Source organism: Dama dama, chromosome 16 (genome assembly GCF_033118175.1).
Source record: "Dama dama isolate Ldn47 chromosome 16, ASM3311817v1, whole genome shotgun sequence".
Lineage (NCBI taxonomy): Eukaryota > Metazoa > Chordata > Mammalia > Artiodactyla > Cervidae > Dama > Dama dama.
Window position 1 is genome coordinate 1,041,270 of NC_083696.1, and position 20,089 is coordinate 1,061,358.

General features: G+C 51.9%; 1 protein-coding gene across 1 annotated transcript in view; it reads right to left on the reverse strand.

Annotated features, from left to right (window-relative positions):
• Window positions 1–20,089, reverse strand: part of MYT1L (myelin transcription factor 1 like) — a 387,004-nt gene that overhangs the window by 119,469 nt on the left and 247,446 nt on the right. Inside the window, exons 4-7 of the mRNA XM_061163968.1 lie at window positions 15,238–15,391; window positions 10,134–10,188; window positions 9,937–9,970; window positions 9,696–9,758 (exon numbers count right to left, since the gene is read on the reverse strand). Coding sequence (XP_061019951.1) covers window positions 9,696–9,758; window positions 9,937–9,970; window positions 10,134–10,188 — 152 coding nt within the window. The 5' untranslated portion in view covers window positions 15,238–15,391. The remainder of the gene's footprint in view (window positions 1–9,695; window positions 9,759–9,936; window positions 9,971–10,133; window positions 10,189–15,237; window positions 15,392–20,089) is intronic.

Here is a 20,089-nt window from a genome sequence, read left to right on the forward strand (position 1 = left end):
TCCCAGGACCCCTCCTCCTGCCTCTCTGGGCACACACCCCCCTGCACCCTGCACGTCTGGACGCACATGTGGATCGCTGTCACGAGTCACACACTTTCCGTCAAAGGGCGGGTGTCCCTTGGTCCCGAAATAGCCCTTCTGCTCGATGACTGTGTGTGCCGTGAACACTCAGCAATCAGACAAACAGAGCATCTCGGATGCGGCTTGGCGTGTCCTATTCTACCTGGCCACAGTCGTGATGCCTGCACACCCACCTCTGTGCAACTCCTCAACTAAGTTGTCGTTTCTGAAATAAGCAACAGGGTGTCTCCACACCAGGCTGAAATCCAGCCCGAGCAGCTGCTCGCTGGTTCCTGGCCTGGGGCATCTTCTACACGCCCACACCTCGGTGCTGGGCAGCGGCTGGTAAGCATCCGTTTCCTTTTGTGTCATCGGCGTGTGTGCTTAGGGAAGGCCACCAAGGGCAGGGCCGTGTCAGATGCAGCCCTCGGGGGGCCCCAGGGCCTCTGCGTGGCCGCAGAAGTGTCTGCTTGCTGCTCCCGGCTGCCGGCACCCACGCAGTCAGGTGGGGATCCTGACGCCTGCGGCTGGGGGGCCAGAGAGACTCAGATGCACTTGGAGCTCCACCTGGGCCGGAGGAGCCCTGGGCAGTGAAGATGCTGGCCCTGATGCCCACCCCTGCTGTCCTTGCGGGCCTGCATTTTTATCATTTGCAATCTAAAGACATGTGTCTACAGTGTTCAGGCACATCGTCCCCCTCAGGGGCTCCGACCCTCCCTGACACCCTTGGCTGTGGGTCTGGTGAGGCTTGGAACGCGAGGTGGGGGGGGGGGGGCAGGTGGCTGTGACAGAGGACAGAGCCTCTCACCTTCCGCCTGGCCCTGAGCATCGCCCGGAACCTGTTCCTCACTGATCTCTGGAGGCTCAGTCACGGGGGTGGGGGTGGGAGGACGCTGGAGTCCAGCTCACAAGAGGGCGCTCACTTAAGAGGAGGAAAGCGTGGCTTACCTTTCAAAACATGCCTTTTCCGGGAATTTTCTAGCAATAGCATTGTTTAAAAAATTACCAATCTTCTAAAAACTTATCCTTTTACCAAAAAAATTATTCCTGAATAAGAAGGAAGTGCTTTAAAAACACTTATCTCATATTATTTGCTGAGGGCAACAAGGACACCTCCTCCCCACTCCTGGAAACACAGATGGGCCCTGTCTTGCCGGAAACGAACTCCTGAAACTGTTCCTGTCCTCACGGCCTTCAAGCTCCGCTCCTCCTTGTGACAGTCTACCCCAAGAAAGGGGCCAGCAGCCACAAAACTATCTGCAAAGATGCTTATCACACCCTATCCATAACTTGGAAAAGTTAAAAACAAACTAGATAGTTTCTGGGGACCAGTCCAGGGCCGCGGACCCAGCCGTCGGCAGGCACGCGGGGCTCCTGGCTCGTGATCCCATGGCAGGGTCCGCAGCCCCCAGCCCCAGCCTCAGCTAAGACCCTGTCCACACACCAGCTCTGAAACGCGGCGGCCGGGTACCCACTACAGCCCAGCGCAGACGGGGGAGAGAGCCGTCATCCCTGGCCAGAGCCCCACCACACACCCATGTCTGCTGTATGTGATGAGCGGCTTCAAAGCCTCGGTTATACCTTTGCAATCATCAGTCAAGAAATCAGGCCGAGACGGTAATTCCTTTGTTTCGTCTTAACCAATACAGATTGCAAATATGAGAGATTCTCTAGGGCCTTGCCTGAAAATACCTATATTCCTTCTCCTTGAATGCAGAGTTATTTTAAAAGTATATTTAATTTTATCCAATGTCAAACATCTGCCCTGAAATGCATTACCTGTTTTATTTACAGTTTTAAACACGCCGAATCAGCCACACTGTCTTCAGAAATATGTAACAAACGAGGCAGGGCCAGTGAGGTGTCCACTCGGGTGGGCCTGCCGGAGATGAGCAGCACACACATTGTTTTCTTGGGATGACGGCCAGGAAGCTTTTTTTTTTTTTTTAGTAGAGGATTACTGTGACAATAAAGGTGAACTGCCATCACAGTCCTGAAATTTGTGTTTGCACACAGACAATTCATAACAAGGCGTCGAGCAACGGCGGGTCTGGGAAACCCACTTGCTCTGAATCTTCACTTCATACAGACCAGTGCCTAGAACGCCAGCTTTTTGCTTCTCTGCAACCATGCATGCAAGCTATCAAATGAATGGTAGAATAGGTGCGCCCTAGCTTCTGATTTATAATATTAGTGACAGTAGGAAGGACAGCATGTTGTAACGTTCAGGGATGGGTGATGCCCAGTGATGTCTTATAAAGCATGAAGGGGCTGTGGACGCCCTGGCTCCTGGCTGGGTGGCTGCGTGCACGGAATTCTTCACCCACGCCCTGGTGGGCGCCCTGCTGCACAGCAGTCATACATTAATTAGAGCATAAACAGACACCGCAGTGTTGCCACGCACCCAAGTGGATCTTCATTTTTCACATGCGGGGCCCTACTAATTAAAATCAGCTTTGCAATTAAATGTGGAAAACTGTGTTAAACTTTCAAGCGTGGTTAGAAAAAAATGCAATTATTTTTAGGGTTTTTTTTTTTAATTTTGATGCAAATGCAAATTCTATCCATGTGAAACCAGTAAACGGGAGGTATAGGATCCCCATTTTTCTCTCTTCCTTGTCTGTCTTTCTTTTTTGATTATCCAGGCTCCTCTCAGCTGCACGTTGCCATGCTCCTCTGTCTCTCCCGGTGCCTGGCTCCGTTCCAAGGCTTTTAGTGAGAACTCTCTGTCAAGGCATGAATAATACAGCCCCCAGGCTGCCGGCAGCCTCCAAATGAGGCGTGCATGCATCAGGAAGGAGCCCTCAGCTCCAGCTCCAGAACAAGCTCCCGTGAAGACAGGCAATTATTCACCCGCGGCCGCCGCCATGGCAGTCACACTGGTGGGTGCAAAGGTACATGAGACGGAAAAAATCTGAAGGAGGAACACGCACGACAAGCCAGAGAGAATCCAATAATTTTCTACTAGGAAAGAAATCTACCGTTTGGAGCTTTTAATTTTAAAGTTTCAGGATAAATTGATTTGATTCTGAATTTTCTAAATTGGGAAGGATTTAAATATAATACCAAGGCCATCAACTGGCTTTTGCAAGACTCTACAGCTAGATTTCAGGTCAACTATCTCACCAGAACCCTGTGCTCCACAAACAATAACCTCAACAAAATATCTGTGAAGGGCAAATGTGAATAAAATCCATTAAATGTCAGAAGTAAATTCAGAGGGTTCACAAACCAGATGATGTGAAGAATAAATCCACATTAGGGACTCTCCCCTCCACACACACACTCTCTCCTTCGTTGAAGACTTATACAAAAATCACTGTTCAGAAAGAAGTAAAGCCAGTTAATTTCAATCGTCCAGTATGTATCTAACTGCTAAAAGGAAGGCTAAAATTTCAAATTCCTCTGCATTGCTTAATATTTATTAATCTGGATAGATTTTTTCAGATTTCTTTTTGATGTGGATCATTTTTAAAGTCTTTATTGAATTTATTACAATATTGCTTCTGTTTTATGTCCTGGTTTTTTGGTTGAGCGGCACATGGGAGCTTGGTTACCCAAAGAGGGACTGAACCCTTCAGCCCCTGCACTGGAAGATGACCTCTTAACCACCGGATCACCAGGGAAGTCCCAATCTGTGATAGATACTAATAAATATTACTCCCATCTCTAATTTTTACTAGGAAATTTTATAAAGACTTTAGAATAATAAGGTTTCTCTGGTGCCTCAGATGGTAAAGAATCTGCCTGCAATGCAGGAGACTCGGATTCAATCTCTGGGTCAGGAAGATCCCCTGGAGAAGGACACGGCAACCCACTCCAGTCTTCTTGCCTGGAGAATTCCAAGGACAGAGGAGCCTGGCGGGCTCCAGTCCACGGGGTTGCAGAGAGTCAGGCACAACTGAGGGACTAACAAACACTTAACAGTAGTAGCAGTGGAACAATAAACTAGCCCTGACTTTGACAGTAAATTTAGCATCTATTTATTTACCCCTTTGTAACATTAAGTTGCACTGTATCTTTAACACAAACAATATTTTATATCAACTTGGGGGCAGAAAATTGTGATTATAAGGCATTAGAGTGTTCAATCTCAGTCAAATTTTCAAGAGTAAATTTTGGCAGGAAAGTTTTCACGTCCCACATTCTGGCTATCCTAGTAACAGGTCATGTAATTCTCTGGATTATTAAACAATCTCTTTTTCAGGTACTTGAACCAAACTAAAACAATTACAGATAGAGTGAACTGGGGCCTCTTGACCCCATGTCTCCATCCATAAGATACCTGTCTTCAGGCTTCCCAGGTGGTGCTACTGATAAAGAATCTGCCTGCCAATGTAGGAGACACAAGAGACGTGGGTTCGATCCCTGGGTTTAGAAGATCCCCTGGAGTAGGAAATGGCAACCTGCTTCAACACTCTTGCCTGGAGCATCCCATGAACAGGGGAGCCTGGCAGGCTCCACTCCATGGGGTTGCAAAAGAGTGAGATGCAAGTGAGCACGCGCACACCCAGGACATGCAGACACCCCGGTCCCCCACGGTGTTCGCTTAGTCGGGGCCTCACACTAGGCAACTCCACCTGCACTCACTGTGTCCTTGCTGATTCAGGGCCCTGTCTTGGGCTGGCTCTGGGTCCCGACCCCTCACCTACTCCAGTCTTCCAGCCAACCATCCCAGAGCCCAGCGACTTCCTCACCTCCAGGTTCAGGGGCTCTTCCTCCATGTTGTTCGTTTTCTTCCTGCCACCCAGGCTATAGGCCCGGAAAAGCTCTCTTTTCGCCCACGGCTGTTTTAGATGCTTACAGCTCACCTGTCTGCCTGCCCAGCAGGGACGTGGTGGTCCCAGGAGGAGAGCAGGGATCCAGGATGTGCCTCTTCCTAAATCTGGGTGTGTAAGAACCAGGCTCTGGGAACTCACTTAGATGACAGAGGGTTAGTTTTGCACCTGCAAAGGCAGCTCTGGCATTGGCCCCCATGTTTGAGATGCTAGCTTCAGCATCTCTCACATAAATACCATTTTAGAAAAGTGGTGTGTGCTCAGGGCCGTGGAGTGTGCAGAGTCAGGTGTGGAAGAGATGTAAGACGTCAGTGGAAAGGAAGAGATGGGATTTGCTGTGGACAGAGACTGAGACTGCATTTTGGTTCATGAAAGAGAATTACTTCTGGCCTTGATTGCAGATTCCATAATGATTTTGTCATAATTATGTGCTAATAATATGGAGCCTAGAAGAGTCGGAGCCATGTGTCTGGACACTAACGATGTTTTGGAAGATAAAGGCTGGTGGTTTTGTCCTGATCATGTGCATGTGAAAGTGTTAGTCACTCAGTTGTGTCTGACTTTACAACCCCATGGAGCCCGCCAGGCTCCTCTGTCCATGGGATTCCCCAGGCAAGAATACTGGAGTGGGTTGCCATTTCCTTCTCCCAGGGATCTTCCCGGCCCAGGGATCGAACCTGGTCTCCTGCATTGCAGGCAGATTCTCTACTGTCTGAGCCACCAGGGCTTCAGGGCATGCATCAGGGCATGAAAATGTCGACAGAGCTGGGACCCCTGCGGTCAGCGTGCAGGGATCCAGAGGCGGGCCTCAGGTCCCGGAGGGGCCGGGGAGGGACGGGTGGGGAGCCTGCGTCAGACGCGGGGGCTCCGTCACCGCTCTTCCTCTCCGTCACCCCGCCTGCTCGGCGACTCGGCACCACGTGGGATACCACACCCAACCCCCCGATGCGCCCAGGGTTTCTGGTAAAACTGTTTTCATTTCCCTTATGTTTTCCCCAATTTCTCTCTCTGATTCACCCTTTGTGCAGTTGTGTGTATGCTTATCAGGCAGCTCAAACTGGGAACGATTAACACGAACAAAGACCCTGAGTCGATTATCTGTAGCTCAAGGATATAGCTTTTGGATAAGGCAGAACATCCAATAAAATTAGAAGTTTAACTCTCACCCCTTCGTTTTTACCCAGGACCGTAAATTGTAAATTCCCTGTGAATTCAGACTATTGATGAACTTCACAAGCATCACCCATCACAAGTGATTGGTCCTTTTCTGCCCTCTATTCCCGGTTTCTTACTAACCCACAGCTCTGCCTTCCTTACCCAGGGAAGAAAGCCACCCATCTCAGCTGTTCCACAAGAAACCAAATACCCACTGAAGTGGCAAGACCACTGCCCAGGGCCACGGCCTCCGCCCAGGGCCACAGTCACCTCCCAGGGACACGCCCAGCACCCAGGGGCATGACCACCAATTGGGGCCACCACTGCCTCCCAGGGACACGGCCACCGCCATGCAGGCCCCCCAAAGCAGTGAAATGGCACGCTGAAACTCTGACCGGTATTTGATTCTCTCAGGAATTTTCTTATGCTGAAATAAAGATTACCTGGTAGACTTCATTTCACTACTTGAAATCAAATTTCTGAAAAATTTTATTTTTTACATTGTTGATTCTGTTCACTTGCCTCAAATTAATTTTTGCACGTTCAAATAGCTAGATATCAATATGCTAAAAGAAGTCTTTATACTCAGGTACAAACTGGCATGATGAGTGAGTAAAATGAAACTGTAGCCTTAACAGGAGTAGGTTCATTGAAAAGTGCACCAGTAAAAACCTGAGTGTTGCCCGTTCAATCGTGTCTGACTCTCTGTGACCCCATGGACTGTAGCCCACCAGGCTCCTCCGTCCATGGGATTCTCCAGGCAAGAACACTGTAGAGGGTTGCCATTTCCTTCTCCAAGGAAAACCTGAAATGATGGGCAATTTCATCAAGACCCAAACTGAGGCTGCCGTGCTGGTCCTATCTGAAGAGGTCTCAGGCGTGCTGGGCATCAGCAGGGGGGAGGTGACACTGTGTTGGGGGGAGGGGTGCAGGTATTTATATGCATGAGCAGCTGTCATAGCTCAGAAAGTATCTTTTCAAAAGGAAAGAAACAAAGCCAGATATAATTGAAATCTCACAGATTTGAAATAGCTACAGTCAAAAGATGTTGATGTGTACAAGAGTCTTACCTACTACAAGGGCCACCTTCTCAGTCTGAGAAATTCAAAGGTCACCTTTTAGTTAAAAATTACTGATACTATACAGCCATTGAAAAACAAAACTTAGAAAGCCTTACTTGATAACCTCAGTGAGACTCCTGAGAGAGAAGTCTTATCTCTGACATGGCATTCTGAATGGTAATTAGCTTTACATAACGAAGTCTATGGGCTTCCCAGGTGGCCCCAGTGGTAAAGAACGTGCCTGCCAATGAAGGTAGATGTGAGAGACTCGGGTTTGATCCCTGGGTTGGGAAGATCCCCTGGAGGAGGAAATGGCAACCCACTCCATTTTCCTTGTCTGCAGTATCCCATGGACAGAGGAGCCTCCTGGCTACAGTCCATGGGGTTGCAGAGGGTTGGATACAACTGAGTGACTTAGCAGGCATGCAACAAAGTCTGTGACTTTCTTGTTTTAAACCCAAGGAAATTGAAGCCAATACAGGCGGCGCTAATGGTAAACAATCTGCCTGCCAATGCAGGAGATGAAAGAGATGAGCATTTCATCCCTGGGTGAGGAAGATCCCTCAGAAGAGGAAATGGCATCTACTTTTCATCTACTTTGCTCCTGCGCAATTCAGGGTGTTCTGTGCTCTTATCAGCAACGAGTCTCAGAGGAGGGTGGAGCCTGGCTGTCTTCAGTTGGCCCAGCCTCAGCCTAAGCACCGTTTTCTAAGCAGGAAGAGGACCCCGGGGAGGGTGTACACACAGCCCGCATCTCACAGGACCCATCGGTCCACAACCATGGGGTGAACTGTGGGTAGAAATACAAAGGCTTGAGTCAATTCTTCGGGAAATTCATGATTTTTCCACAAAAGTGTGGTTATGATACCTAATTAAGGTTAGCTGACATCTAATTAAAACTTTTTAGCCAAATTTAATCATTCCTTCTGGAGAAGGCAATGGCACCCCACTCCAGTACTCTTGCCTGGAAAATCCCATGGATGGAGGAGCCTGGTAGGCTGCAGTCCATGAGGTCGCTAAGAGTCGGACACGACTGAGCGGCTTCACTTTCACTTTTCACTTTCATGCGCTGGAGAAGGAAATGGCAACCCACTCCAGTGTTCTTGCCTGGAGAATCCTAGGGACAGGGGAGCCTGGCGGGCTGCCATCTATGGGGCTGCACAGAGTCAGACACGACTGAAGCGACTTAGCAGCAGCAGCAATCATTCCTTCTAGTAGCAATATAATCAAGTTTAACTATTGATTAATCATGAGATGATTGGGCTTTCCAGGTGGAGCTGGTGGTAAAGAACTCGCCTGCCAATACGGGAGATGTCGGAGACCCAGGTTCGATCCCTGGGTCGGGCAGTTCCCATGGAGAACACGGCAACCCACTCCAGTATTGTTGCCTAGAGAATCCCATGGACAGAGGATCCTGGTGGGCTATGGTCCATAGGGTTGCAAAGAGTTGGACACGACTGAAGTGACTTAGCAGGCATGCACACATGAGATGATTAGGGGAAAAAATTCACTCATAGTTGGCTAACTTGCTTTTCTCCTCATAAACATAAACCAGTCAGATTTTAAAAACAGGATTTTTAAAAAAGAATTTACGTATATACTCCTTCATCAAATAGCAAATACTTGAAATAAACCATGTATTTAAATCAGATAATTTGATAATTTTGCACAGTAAGATAATAATATAATACATTAAATATAATAATTTAAGTCACAAAATTCTCTTAACCATGGCCTCCTGTTCCTCGAGTCTGGAACCGTTTCATCCCGGGTGCCCATTAAAATTCCCTGCCTCCCTAAACGCTAGCATGGGGGATTTGGACTAATTTGTAATTTTCCCTTGATTTTGCTGAAGGACAATCATCATAATTGCTTGATTTCACCGGTAAATTAGCGCTCAGCTGAAAAGGAAATAGTGAGCGAGGCCGCGAGGACTGTCGCCTGGGGCTGGATCACCTGCTTCTGCACCTGGTCCTGGGTGCCTGGGCCCGGCCCCTGGAGGCTGCTCGGCCGGACGACAGGCTCGCAACCTGGGTTCCGGGAGTCAGCCACAGGCGAGCCCTGGCCGCTGTAGCTTCTGATGCATCGGGGCCGTGACCTTCCGCAGAAAGGGGACGCTGCCTCCTACCACAGGGCGGGGGCCCGCGACGCGAGAACCTGCGTCTGCGCTGCGACCCCGCCCCGTGCTCCGGTGTCCCCGCGCCCACTCTGCCGCAGGCCTGAAATCTGGGCAGACGAGCACCATCACCTGAGCCCTGGAGCCCCTGAGCCCCTGGAGCCTGGCCCGGCCTGGCCCCTGCAGCCCAGATCGTCCCCCGCAGCCGCCTGGGACCAGGCCTGGCCTTCCTCCCCCGGACGGGTCGAGCTCCCGCAGAAAGACCAGGAAGGTCGCACTTCACTCCACCCCCCGAGGGTCACCCTCCTGAGCTACGGAAGGAGAAAGCGGGGAGTAGACACCCGGCTCCCCGCGAACCGGGGCGGAGGTGCCGCGCTGACCCCGCCGGCCCCCCGCGGGTGGACACACGCTGCCCCAGGCGGCCGTCGGAGCCGCTCCGAGAGCCCCAGGTCCAGAGCGGCAGGGGAGCCGCCCCAAGGGGGCGCCCGCGAGCCACGCGGCTCCGCGCAGAGGCCAAGGCCTTACCTCCGGTGTCGCGCGTACTTTCCGCTGACGTGGCCGCTGCCATCACAGCCGGGGGTGGGACAGCTGCAAGAGGAACGGACGCGTCACTCAGTGCCCCCGGACGGTGGGCCGGGGGCTGTGGACACAGGGAAGGCCGGGCACTGGGCGGCCGGGGGCGGGGGCAGGCCCCGGGGACGCGAAAACCCGCGATCAAGGGGTGCGTCCTCTGAACCGCCACGGGGCACGTGTGCGGACCACTGACCTGAACAGCTCCTGGATGGCCGGCTCCACGGGAACTGCAGAGAGAGGAGAAGAGACGCTCATTTCTCTTTCATGGCAAGACCCCCCAACCCCGCCACAGCCAGCCACCCAGAGGGCGGTGTCCAGGCCCAGACTGAGGGCTTCTGCAGGACGGAGGTGACCCCAGTAGGGCCCCGGGGACCGGGAGCACGGACGTACCTCGGACCCCTTTGGACCGCGTGCGATGCCGCTTCTCCTCGGCGTCCACCTCCATCTGCAGGGAGAGAAGGCAGTCAGCGTGCTCCCTGCTGGGCACTCAGGGACAGTGTCCCTCTGTGAAGTGGAGGTCAGCCGCTGGGGAAGGGCCAGGCAGTCTACACGCGATGTTTAAAAATAACAAGCAAGACCTTGGTCCTGCAGGGGCCCTGCAGGGGAAGACTTTGATGAGGACACATGCGGGTCAGTCAACCTGAGTTGTACTTGTACCAAGAATATAATAGACAGCGGAGCAGCTTGCAAGAAGGAAAGAAATGCACATATAATGTCCGCCTTCTCCTTGTAGCTGAAGCTTAACCTGGTCAGGGACCTACAGGGGAAGTGGGGGGTGTCAGAAGGACACGCTTTCTTGTGACCGCTCTCACTGTGGTCTAGCCCTGGGGGCGATTGCGGCCGCCTTGGTCTGAATCACTGCAGATGGTGACTGCAGCCATGAAATTAAAAGACGCTTACTCCTTGGAAGGAAAGTTATGACCAACCTAGATAGCATATTAAAAATCAGAGACATTACTTTGCCAACAAAGGTCTGTCTAGTCAAGGCTATGGTTTTCCCAGTGGTCACGTATGGATGTGAGAGTTGGACTGTAAAGAAAGCTGAGTGCCGAAGAATTGATGCTTTTGAACTGTGGTGTTGGAGAAGACTCTTGAGAGTCCCTTGGACTGCAAAGAGATCCAACCAGTCCATCCTAAGGGAGATCAGTCCTGGGTGATCTTTGGAAGGACTGATGTTGAAGCTGAAACTCCAATACTTTGGCCACCTAATTCGAAGAGCTGACTCATTTGAGAAGACCCCGAATGCTGGGAAAGATTGAGGGCAGGAGGAAAAGGGGACGACAGAGGATGAGATGGTTGGATGGCATCACCTACTCAATGGATGTGAGTTTGAGTAAACTCCGGGAGTTGGTGATGGACAGGGAGGCCTGGCATGCTGGGGTTCATGGGGTCGCAAAGAGTTGGACATGACTGAGCTACTGAACTGAACTGGGCTGAGTCATCAGGATGCTTTCCAGGGTCACGGCCCCTCCTGGTGGTCATGGCAGGACTTACACTTGGAGGTTGCAGGGTGTCTCCATCTACTACCTTGCACAATCCTCACAGGGCTCTGTAAGGGAGGCATCTGTTCTCTGCTTCCTCTACCTGGGACTTGCCCAAGATCATCTGTGTGGCAGCTTTGGTGCAGGGCCCCGAAAACCGCCACTGTCTACACTTCCTCCTTGAGTCAAGAACATACTGCTGGACGGGTGAATGCAAGTAATTTAAACACAGCAAAACTGCTCATTGCAGAACTCCACTCAGCGCATCAGAAGGGTCAATGAGAGAAGCAGGAAAGACGACAGCTCCTCTCGCCAGATCCCACTCTGGCCTGGATCATTTGTCACCCTGTCCAGCAGGAGATGGGGCTTCAACCCCTGGGTCGGGAAGATCCCCTGGAGAAGGGAATGGCAACCCATTCCAGTATTCTTGCTGGAGAATCCCATGGACAGAGGAGCCTGGCGGGCTACAGTCCGTGGTGTCACAGAGAGTTGGACGCGACCGAATGACTGAGTACACACACACGTACCAGTGTGGCCAGAGCTGCATTCTAGGCGGAAGATGGGGACATGGTAAAATCTCGTGTGTGCAGGGGGGTGGGGGAAGGAAGGACTGGGAGTTTGGGATTAGTAGATGCAAACTGTTATGCTAATGTATGGCATAGATGGACAACAAGGTCCTACTGGATAGCACAGGAAACTGTTCAATATCCTGTGATGAACCATAATGGGAAGCAATGTGAAAAATAATCTATCTGTTATCTATTTATCTATATCTATAACCAAGTCATTTTGCTGTATAGCAGAAATGATTGGGCTTCCCTTGTAGCTCAGTCGGTAAAGAATCTGCCTGCAATGCAGGAGGCCCGGGTTCGATTCCTGGGTGGGGAAGATCCCCTGGAGGAGGAAATGGCAACCCACTCCAGTGTTCTTGCCTGGAGAATCCCATGGACAGAGGAGCCTGGTGGGTTGCAGTCCACGGGGTTGCAAGAGTCAGACATGACTTAGTGACTCAACCACCACCAACAGAAATTAATACAAGAATTAATACAGGAAATTATACAAGTAACTCATCTGTGCACCAACAAAACTCTTTAAAAAATTAAAGTAAGAGATACCATGTATGTAGAGTTCATCTCCATGATTTATGACGAGAAACGTCGGAATCTGGGAGAAGGCCAGTTGGGCTCCTGTGACTCTGCTGGCTGACGTTACAGAGGGACCTGGTGGACCTGCTCTTGGAGCAAAGCTTCAGCAAGTCGAGACCCTGCAGAGGGTCCTGGGAGAACAGGGGCATCTCTGGGCCGAGCCTTCATACCGGCCGACCAACAAATACCTACTGGTCACTCTGTGCAGAGTAGTAAAAATACATATAATAAAAAGCACAAGCTCATTTCGTGTTTGAAATGTGTGCTGGGTTTTAAAGGAAAACTTCAGGTTTCAGGTTAAAAAAAGGGCTGGGGCAGATGTTTCAGGCAGAGGGAACAGGATGTACAAAGGCCCTGGGCAGTGCAGGTGACCTAGGCGCTCGGGGTTACTGGGGGTGCAGACCTCACAGAGCTTCAGAGGGGCATGGCCGGACACGCCATGGAGGGGGAGCCTCCCCCCTTGTCATTTATGCTCCTGGAGCACCCGAAATAAGCCTGGGCTATCACCTGGCGGGGGGGGACTTGTCATCACGGGGTGTGGAGGCCATCGCTCTTTGAGCATGGAGTCGAAAACCTTGGCTCACTTGCTAGTTGCTTGAATGGCTGCCTAAGAATTGTTCTATGTTTTGCATTTAGGTTTTAATCCTTTTTCATATATATTGGGGACAAACTTATTTTCTTCTAGGTGGATGGTTAATCCTGCAACTAACCCCTCAATTGATGAAGACCAGCCCCCCACTGACATGCGCCCCTTGTTGTGGGAAGTTCCATCCCAGCCAGTGCCTGTGTGGGCCGCTCTGCTTAGTCCAGGGCCAGCCCCGTTTGAGTTCCCGGCTCTGAAGTGTGCTTTGCCCTCTGAGAAACAGGCCTCCATTAACACTGGGGTGAGCATACACTCATGACTATATATAAATAGATAACCCACAAGGACCTACTATATAGCACAGGGAACTGAATTCCATATAAGGGAACAGAATCTGAAAAGAACACATACGTATTCTTGTGCAACTGAATCACTTTTCTGTACATGCCTAACACAATACTGCAAATTAACTATGAAAGTGTTAGTCGCCCAGTCGCGTCTGCCTCCTCGCGACCCCACAGACTGTGTGCCCCCAGGTCCCTCTGTGCATGGGATTCTCCAGGCAAGAGCACTGGAGTGGGTAGCCTTTCCCTTCTCCAGGGGAACTTCCCAGCCCAGGGATTGAACTTGAATCTCCTGCATTGCAGGCGGATTCTTTACCGTCTGAGCCACCAGGGAAGCCCCAACTATACTTCAGTTCAAAGAATGAATATATATATATGTGTGTGTGTATAAATACTTCATTCATTCTTGGAAAAGAATAAGCCTCCTCCCTGTGAAGGTTGCATGAGATAACTTGCAGACCACGCCTAGCGAAGCACTGGGGGTGGACGTGAAGCCCGGAGGGTGTCTCCTCCTTCGGCCAGTGGGACCGCCAAGTGAAATAGCGAACCAGAGGCACACTCCCCTCTCACGCACGTTTCAATGTCCAGAAACTGCTAGAGAGGCTCAGGATCAGCCAGGTGCGCACAGCTCAGGGTATGAAGTGTGTGGGCATTTGCACTCCCCAGGTTTACTCCGGGAATGCAGGCGAGGCCCCTGACCATTCAGGTGCCTGGCCCCATGCCCACCCCGCTGATGGCCACCTGGCCTTTTCCACCGGAAGTTCAGGCAAGCTCTGCTTTGAATTTGCTCTTCGGGTGGGTCTGAGACCTGAGCTGCAGGAGCTTCGCTGCTGCCGCGGGAGTGGCGGCATGCAGGCTTTCAGACCTACGGGCTCTGGACCTCCCTGGGCCTGGGGAAGGGGCAACAGGTACCACCGCCTGGGTTTCTGATTTCTAGTGAGTCATGTTTAGAAAAATCACCATGAAGGAACTATTTCAGCATACATTTAAGAAATTTTTAAGCCCAATGTTTGTTTTAAAAATAAAGAGAGGATTTTGGGGGGAGCTTTAAATGGTTTTATACTAAAAGCCCTAGAATGTAAGACATTTGCTTTTGAAACAATGAAAGCCATAGAACAACTCAGTGAATTGTGTTGTAAACTGTGAACTTTACATCTGGAAGCAGGACTTATTTTATTATTTGATCCCCAGGGTAAAAGGTGCACTGGTCAGGTTGAGCCTTGCTGAAGATAATGGAATATTAACTGCGCCAAAAAGCTGCACATTCATGGATTCTGTCAAGCTTTGGAGGCTGAGCAACCTCCAGGCTACAGCCATGTCCCCAGGAGGGGCTGGACATGGGGTCCAAGAGCGCGAGGACCATTGTCCTCTTAACCCGCATTCCCCACTGTCACGCTCTCCCTCTGCAAAGATGGGGAGGAGGGACCCTGGGGCTTTGGCCTCCATGGTGGGCAGCTCAGACTTGACCCAGAGCCCGAGCTCCCAGCTCCCTCCTCCACTCCCCAGCCACTCACAAGCAGGAGCCGCTTCGTCATCTGCCGTTAGCCGGCCCTGCCTCTCACCCGCTGCCCCCAACCTGCGGCCACTCGCTGCTCTAGCATCATCAAGCGGGGAGGAGGCAGCAGGCGGCGGCGGGAGGTGTGTGGCGGTGGACAGTCAGGGAAGGTGTAATGAAGAGAAACGAGGCACTTTTGGCACCACCAAGCTTGCAGATCAAGCTGAGTGGAGCTGTCCCCGCCAGCTGCCCTGTCCCCGGTCTCTGTCTCCTAGGTAACCGAGACCCGGCTCCATGCACAGCTTCACATGATGGAAGCTGCTTCCTCATCTCAATGCAGACTCTGGGAAGTTTGGGTTCATAAGAAATCTACCAGGAAAGATCAGCGAGAATCAGAGATGATGGACGTGGGCATCCTTGAGTAGTGGCCGGGGGAGCGGGGTTACCTTGCAGGAAGTCTTCTCTCCCAGGAATGGAGGCAGCGTGACTCTGTGGGCAGGACACAGGCCCACAGTCAGGTCTCTCTGCTCTGGTCCGGGTCCTCCCCAGCCTGCGACTGTGGCGAAGTCACTTAATTTCTCTGTGCCTCGATTTCTCCATCTACAAAACAGGGACCACACAGTAAAGCACCTAGTGACTTCATGATGACACCAAGAGGGCACGTGAAGAGAGAATGTGCCCCCTGCAGTCACCACGGACCCTCCAGCTTCCCCAGGGACTGTGTCTGCTGTCCTATCGATGGACAATGGTCCCCGAGAGAAGCGTCCTTCTGGACTTGGGGCTGCTGCTTAGACTCCGAGACAGGGTCTCCCCTGGGCTGTCTGGGAAGACTTATTCCCTGCTAGCCAAGTCATCTGTACAGGCTGGGGGACATTCTACCCAACTGAGAAGGTTCTAGAACTCCTGGTCTGGGGGACCAGCGCCCAGCCCTCCAGGCGTCCTTACTGGATTCTCTTCTCCACGTCTGGGCAGGAGCAGCCCCTGGCACACAGCAGCGTCGTTCCAAACCAGAATCTGAGAGTGACCCCTGTTAATTTAGTCTGTGGCTTCTCCAGGGGGTTCAGGGCTATCAGACAAGGCTGTGGAGCCAGGGGTCTACAGTCAGCACCACTTTCTTGTCCATTAGGTCATTTACCCGTCAGCTAAATGACCCTAACTTTCTGAGTGAAGAAATCCACACTCAGAAAGGTCGAGACACTTTCTCAAAGCTCTGCAGTTAGCTGTTGGGAGAGCCATGGAGAATCTGCACACTCTTGCTTGAAGATCTAGGGCTGTCCCGGGCTGCCGGATGTTCACACCATCCCACCCCCAACCCCCACCAGGCAAGGACTGTCCCGGGCTGCCGGGTGTTCACACCATCCCACCCCCCTCCCCCACCAGGCAAGGACTGTCCTGGGCTGCCGGGTGTTCACACCATCCCACCCACCACCCGCACCAGGCAAGGACTGTCCCAGGGCTGCTGGGTGTTCACACCATCCCACCCCCCACCCCCACCAGGCAAGGACTGTCCCAGGGCTGCCGGGTGTTCACACCGTCCCCCACTCCCCCACCAGGCAAGGACTGTCCCAGGGCTGCTGGGTGTTCACACCATCCCACCACTCCCACCAGGCAAGGACTGTCCCAGGCTGCTGGGTGTTCACACCATCCCACCCCCCACACCCACCAGGCAAGGACTGTCGCAGGGCTGCCGGGTGTCCACACCATACTCCCCACCCCCACCCCCACCAGGCAAGGACTGTCCCAGGGCTGCTGGGTGTTCACACCATCCCACCCCCCACCCCCACCAGGCAAGGACTGTCCCAGGGCTGCCAGGTGTTCAGACCATCCCCCACTCCCCCACCAGGCAAGGACTGTCCCAAGGCTGCCTGGTGTTCACACCGTCCCCCCTCCCCCACCAGGGGAAGAACTGGAGAGTCAAGACCAGGACCGGGAATCTGAGTCCCAGGGTCCCACATGAGCCTTCTGGTGGTGACTTTCACCCGAAAGTGTTTCATCCCAGCAGCTGCTGTGGACACCCCCTCGTACTGGTTCGTCATTCCAAAGCGCCCACTGCCGCTGTCTCCTGTTTTATAGCGACTGAAAACCTCTCAGCACACTAACTGGTTTGTCATAGACAATAGCACAATGCTCAAGTGGGATGTCAACTAGCTTTGTAATTCCTGGTTTGAACAATAGGCAACCAGGTAGTTGAGTCAAATAAGAAAGAGTCAGAGGTGTTTGGGTCACTGTCCTTGGAACTCAGCCATCCTTCCTGTTACCTGGGAGCCGTCGCCCCATCTGCCTCCGTTGACCTTAGGGCTGAGCCGTAAATCCTCCCCTTTTACACTTAATCTTCCCAAGGCTTGATTTCATCACACGGACAAGGACTAAGAGTCTGCACCTGCGTGTCTTGCCAGGAACACAAGGACATCGACCGCAGAGGACTTAAACTCATAAATTCCCAGAAAGAGAAAGGAATTAGATGAGATTTGTCTTCCTTCTTTTCGACTTTGCCATTTAGAACAAAAGAACATCCCCCCACCTCCTCCTTGGAATACCTTTCCCCAAAGTCTCCTGCTTCATCATCTCAAGGCTCAGCCCTCGGGTCCCCAAGACTCTGGAGCAGCCAAATCACCTGTTTTTGTCTTGAGTGCTGCACCCGGGGCTGGTTAACACGGCTTTGTTGACAAAGAAAAGAAAAAGGAAGCGAGAGACAACAAAAGGAAGATAGTGCTCCCGCGGACCTGTGCAGGAGGAATTCTAAACCCAGCCGAGCAGACTGTGTTATACAAGTGACCAGTAAATGTTTAATGGTTAAAGGGTTTGAAGTCAGATGGACTTGGCTCGCAAAACCACTACCACTTCCTCATAATCTGCACTCACCCACACCCACCCCTGTGGTCACGGCCCGGTCAGGCGTCCTTCCCAGGTGCCGCCAGGATTCAGAACTGAATTGATTACCTCTTCATGGAAGCCAAGCTTGTTTTTTTTTTTTTTTTTTCTTCTTCTTTTCTTTAACATTAAAAGTCAACGGCATCGCTTCTTGGTCTTCTCCCCAAGATCAAGTGTAAAAGTCAGTGGCAGACATTCCCTCTGGGACATTTATTTTAGGAAATCAGAGTCTCAGAGTGATTATTATTATTATTTTTGCTTTTGAAAAACATGCATCATAAGTGTCTGCACTGAGCACGTACAAGGAGGAGACCCAGCTCCCAGAGGGGCTCTCAAGGCCCCGCCTGCCCCTCACCCTCTGGACGCCAGGCCGGGGCGAGGGCGGCTCCCTGGGCTTTTGCTCCACCTCGCTGACACCGCGCGGGGCATTCTGCCCTCACCCTCGCCCTCGCCCCGGGCGTGCGGGTCACAGAGGAAACCTGTTCTCCACTCCTCTCCTCAGCACTTGGTACACACACGACGTGAAGTCCGCTGGCTGCTGAGAAACTGCTTCTTCCTTTTGCAACTTCTCCTTCTCTATTTTTTTTACTCTGTGTGTGTGTGTGTGTGTGTGTGTTTAAATGTCTACTAATGTACTGAATTGTCATATGTATCCTCCTGACAGGGCTTTCCCAGTAGCCCAGCGGTAAAGAATTCACCTGCAAGCACGAGACCCAGGTTCCATCCCTGGGTCGGGAAGATCCCCTGGAGGAGGGCTTGGCAACCCCCTCCAGTATTCTTGCCTGGAAAATCCCATGGACAGAGAAGCCTGGAGGGCTACAGTCCATGGGGTCATAAAGAAATGGACAGGACTGAAGTGACTTAGCACGTAGCACTCACGCATCCTGCTGATAAGTAGATCTTATTATGCTTGGCTTTTTCTTTTTCTTTTTTTCATTCTTTATCTTTCTTCTCCATCTTTCAGATAGTTTTTCCAAATATATCTTTCAGTTCTTCAGCTGCATTTTAAATTTTCAAGAGTCCTATTTTATATGCCCAAATTGGCTTTTGTCTCAGTTACATGTTTGCATTTATTTTAGTTATTGTTTGTCTTTGCAAGAGGACCATCTCTCTTCTCAGACGCAGTCCCTGTCCCCCCCAACTCAGTGAAGCGAGGGCAGTCCCACCGCCAGGTGGGCTCAGGGGTCCTCACTGTGCTCCCCCAGCATCTCGTGATCCTTTCTACCCCAGAACTTACATTATATATTCACTCATCTCATTCATGTCTTCTCCTTTGTGCCTTTTCTTATTTCTGACAAAAAGTACATTATCACTTGGTACTGTAACAGTTTGCTTTCTCATCTGTTTGCAGTGGTGCCAAACCCTCCGCTTTCACATTTTGGGCATTTATAGGAAGCAGTGCACAGAGGACATTTAACGCCCCTGCTTCTCAACTGTCCTTTGAAGGGGCCTCTTCAGTCCCTTCTGCTGATGAGGCTCCACCCAGACAAGGTCGGAGTGGCCCCGTGGGGACCCCAGCATCAGTGTGGTCGCTGCAGTCCAACCAGGCCGGATGAGAGGAGGAATTACAAAATGGCCACGAGGCTGGTGATACGGACGCACCGCACATCCTTCCATGAGACCAACTGAGAAAGAAGTGTTCGCATTTACTGTGGTTCAGCTGGAGCATGGTGAGGATTAAGTGACTTGATCCCCCAGAAACTAGGTGTGGGGAGCGTGTCCCGTCAGGCATCCATCGGGTGCTGGTGACAGCAGGGACAGAGCCAGCCAGTATCACTGCTCAGGGGACCCCGGCGGGATAGACCATCAAACCCTGGGTAGGCGGGATGTTGGAGCAGGGAGGAGGCTGGGGAGAGAGCTGGGGAAGGAGAGTGAGGGGCGGGGGTGGGCAGGGCCCTCGGGGAGGTGGCTGGGAGGCCCCCCGGGACCTTGGACAGACCAGGGGACTCCCCCTCCTTCCCGTCAAGCCCTACCCAAGCTGGATGGGAACTGAGCAGGAGGACGCTTACCACCCACTCTGGGCCTGCCTGCCCCCTCGGGACACCCAGCAGGGCGATGGCTCAAGGCACAGGATTCTGCAGAAGTCAAGGGGATCCAGGACCTTGCAGGACGGCTGCTACAGCTGCTGATGGCCAGGTGACCTCTGGGGGGAGGGGGGACTTACATGCAGACAGAGTTTAAAGACAAGAGAAGGAAAATGACTTGAGAGTCAAGAGTGAGAAGCAGGCCTGCTGGATAATAACATAGGATGGACCTATGCTCATGTTACTATTTACTTACTTATTGGTACAAAATAAAAGCTTGAGGCCACACAGGACCGGCCGTGGTGTGCATCCCACGTGTCTGATTCCCCCGAGTCAGTCTCAGCTCTGACGTTCAGATTACCTCGGGTTAGGGCAGCCCCTACCTGTCTGGGTGTGGATTTCA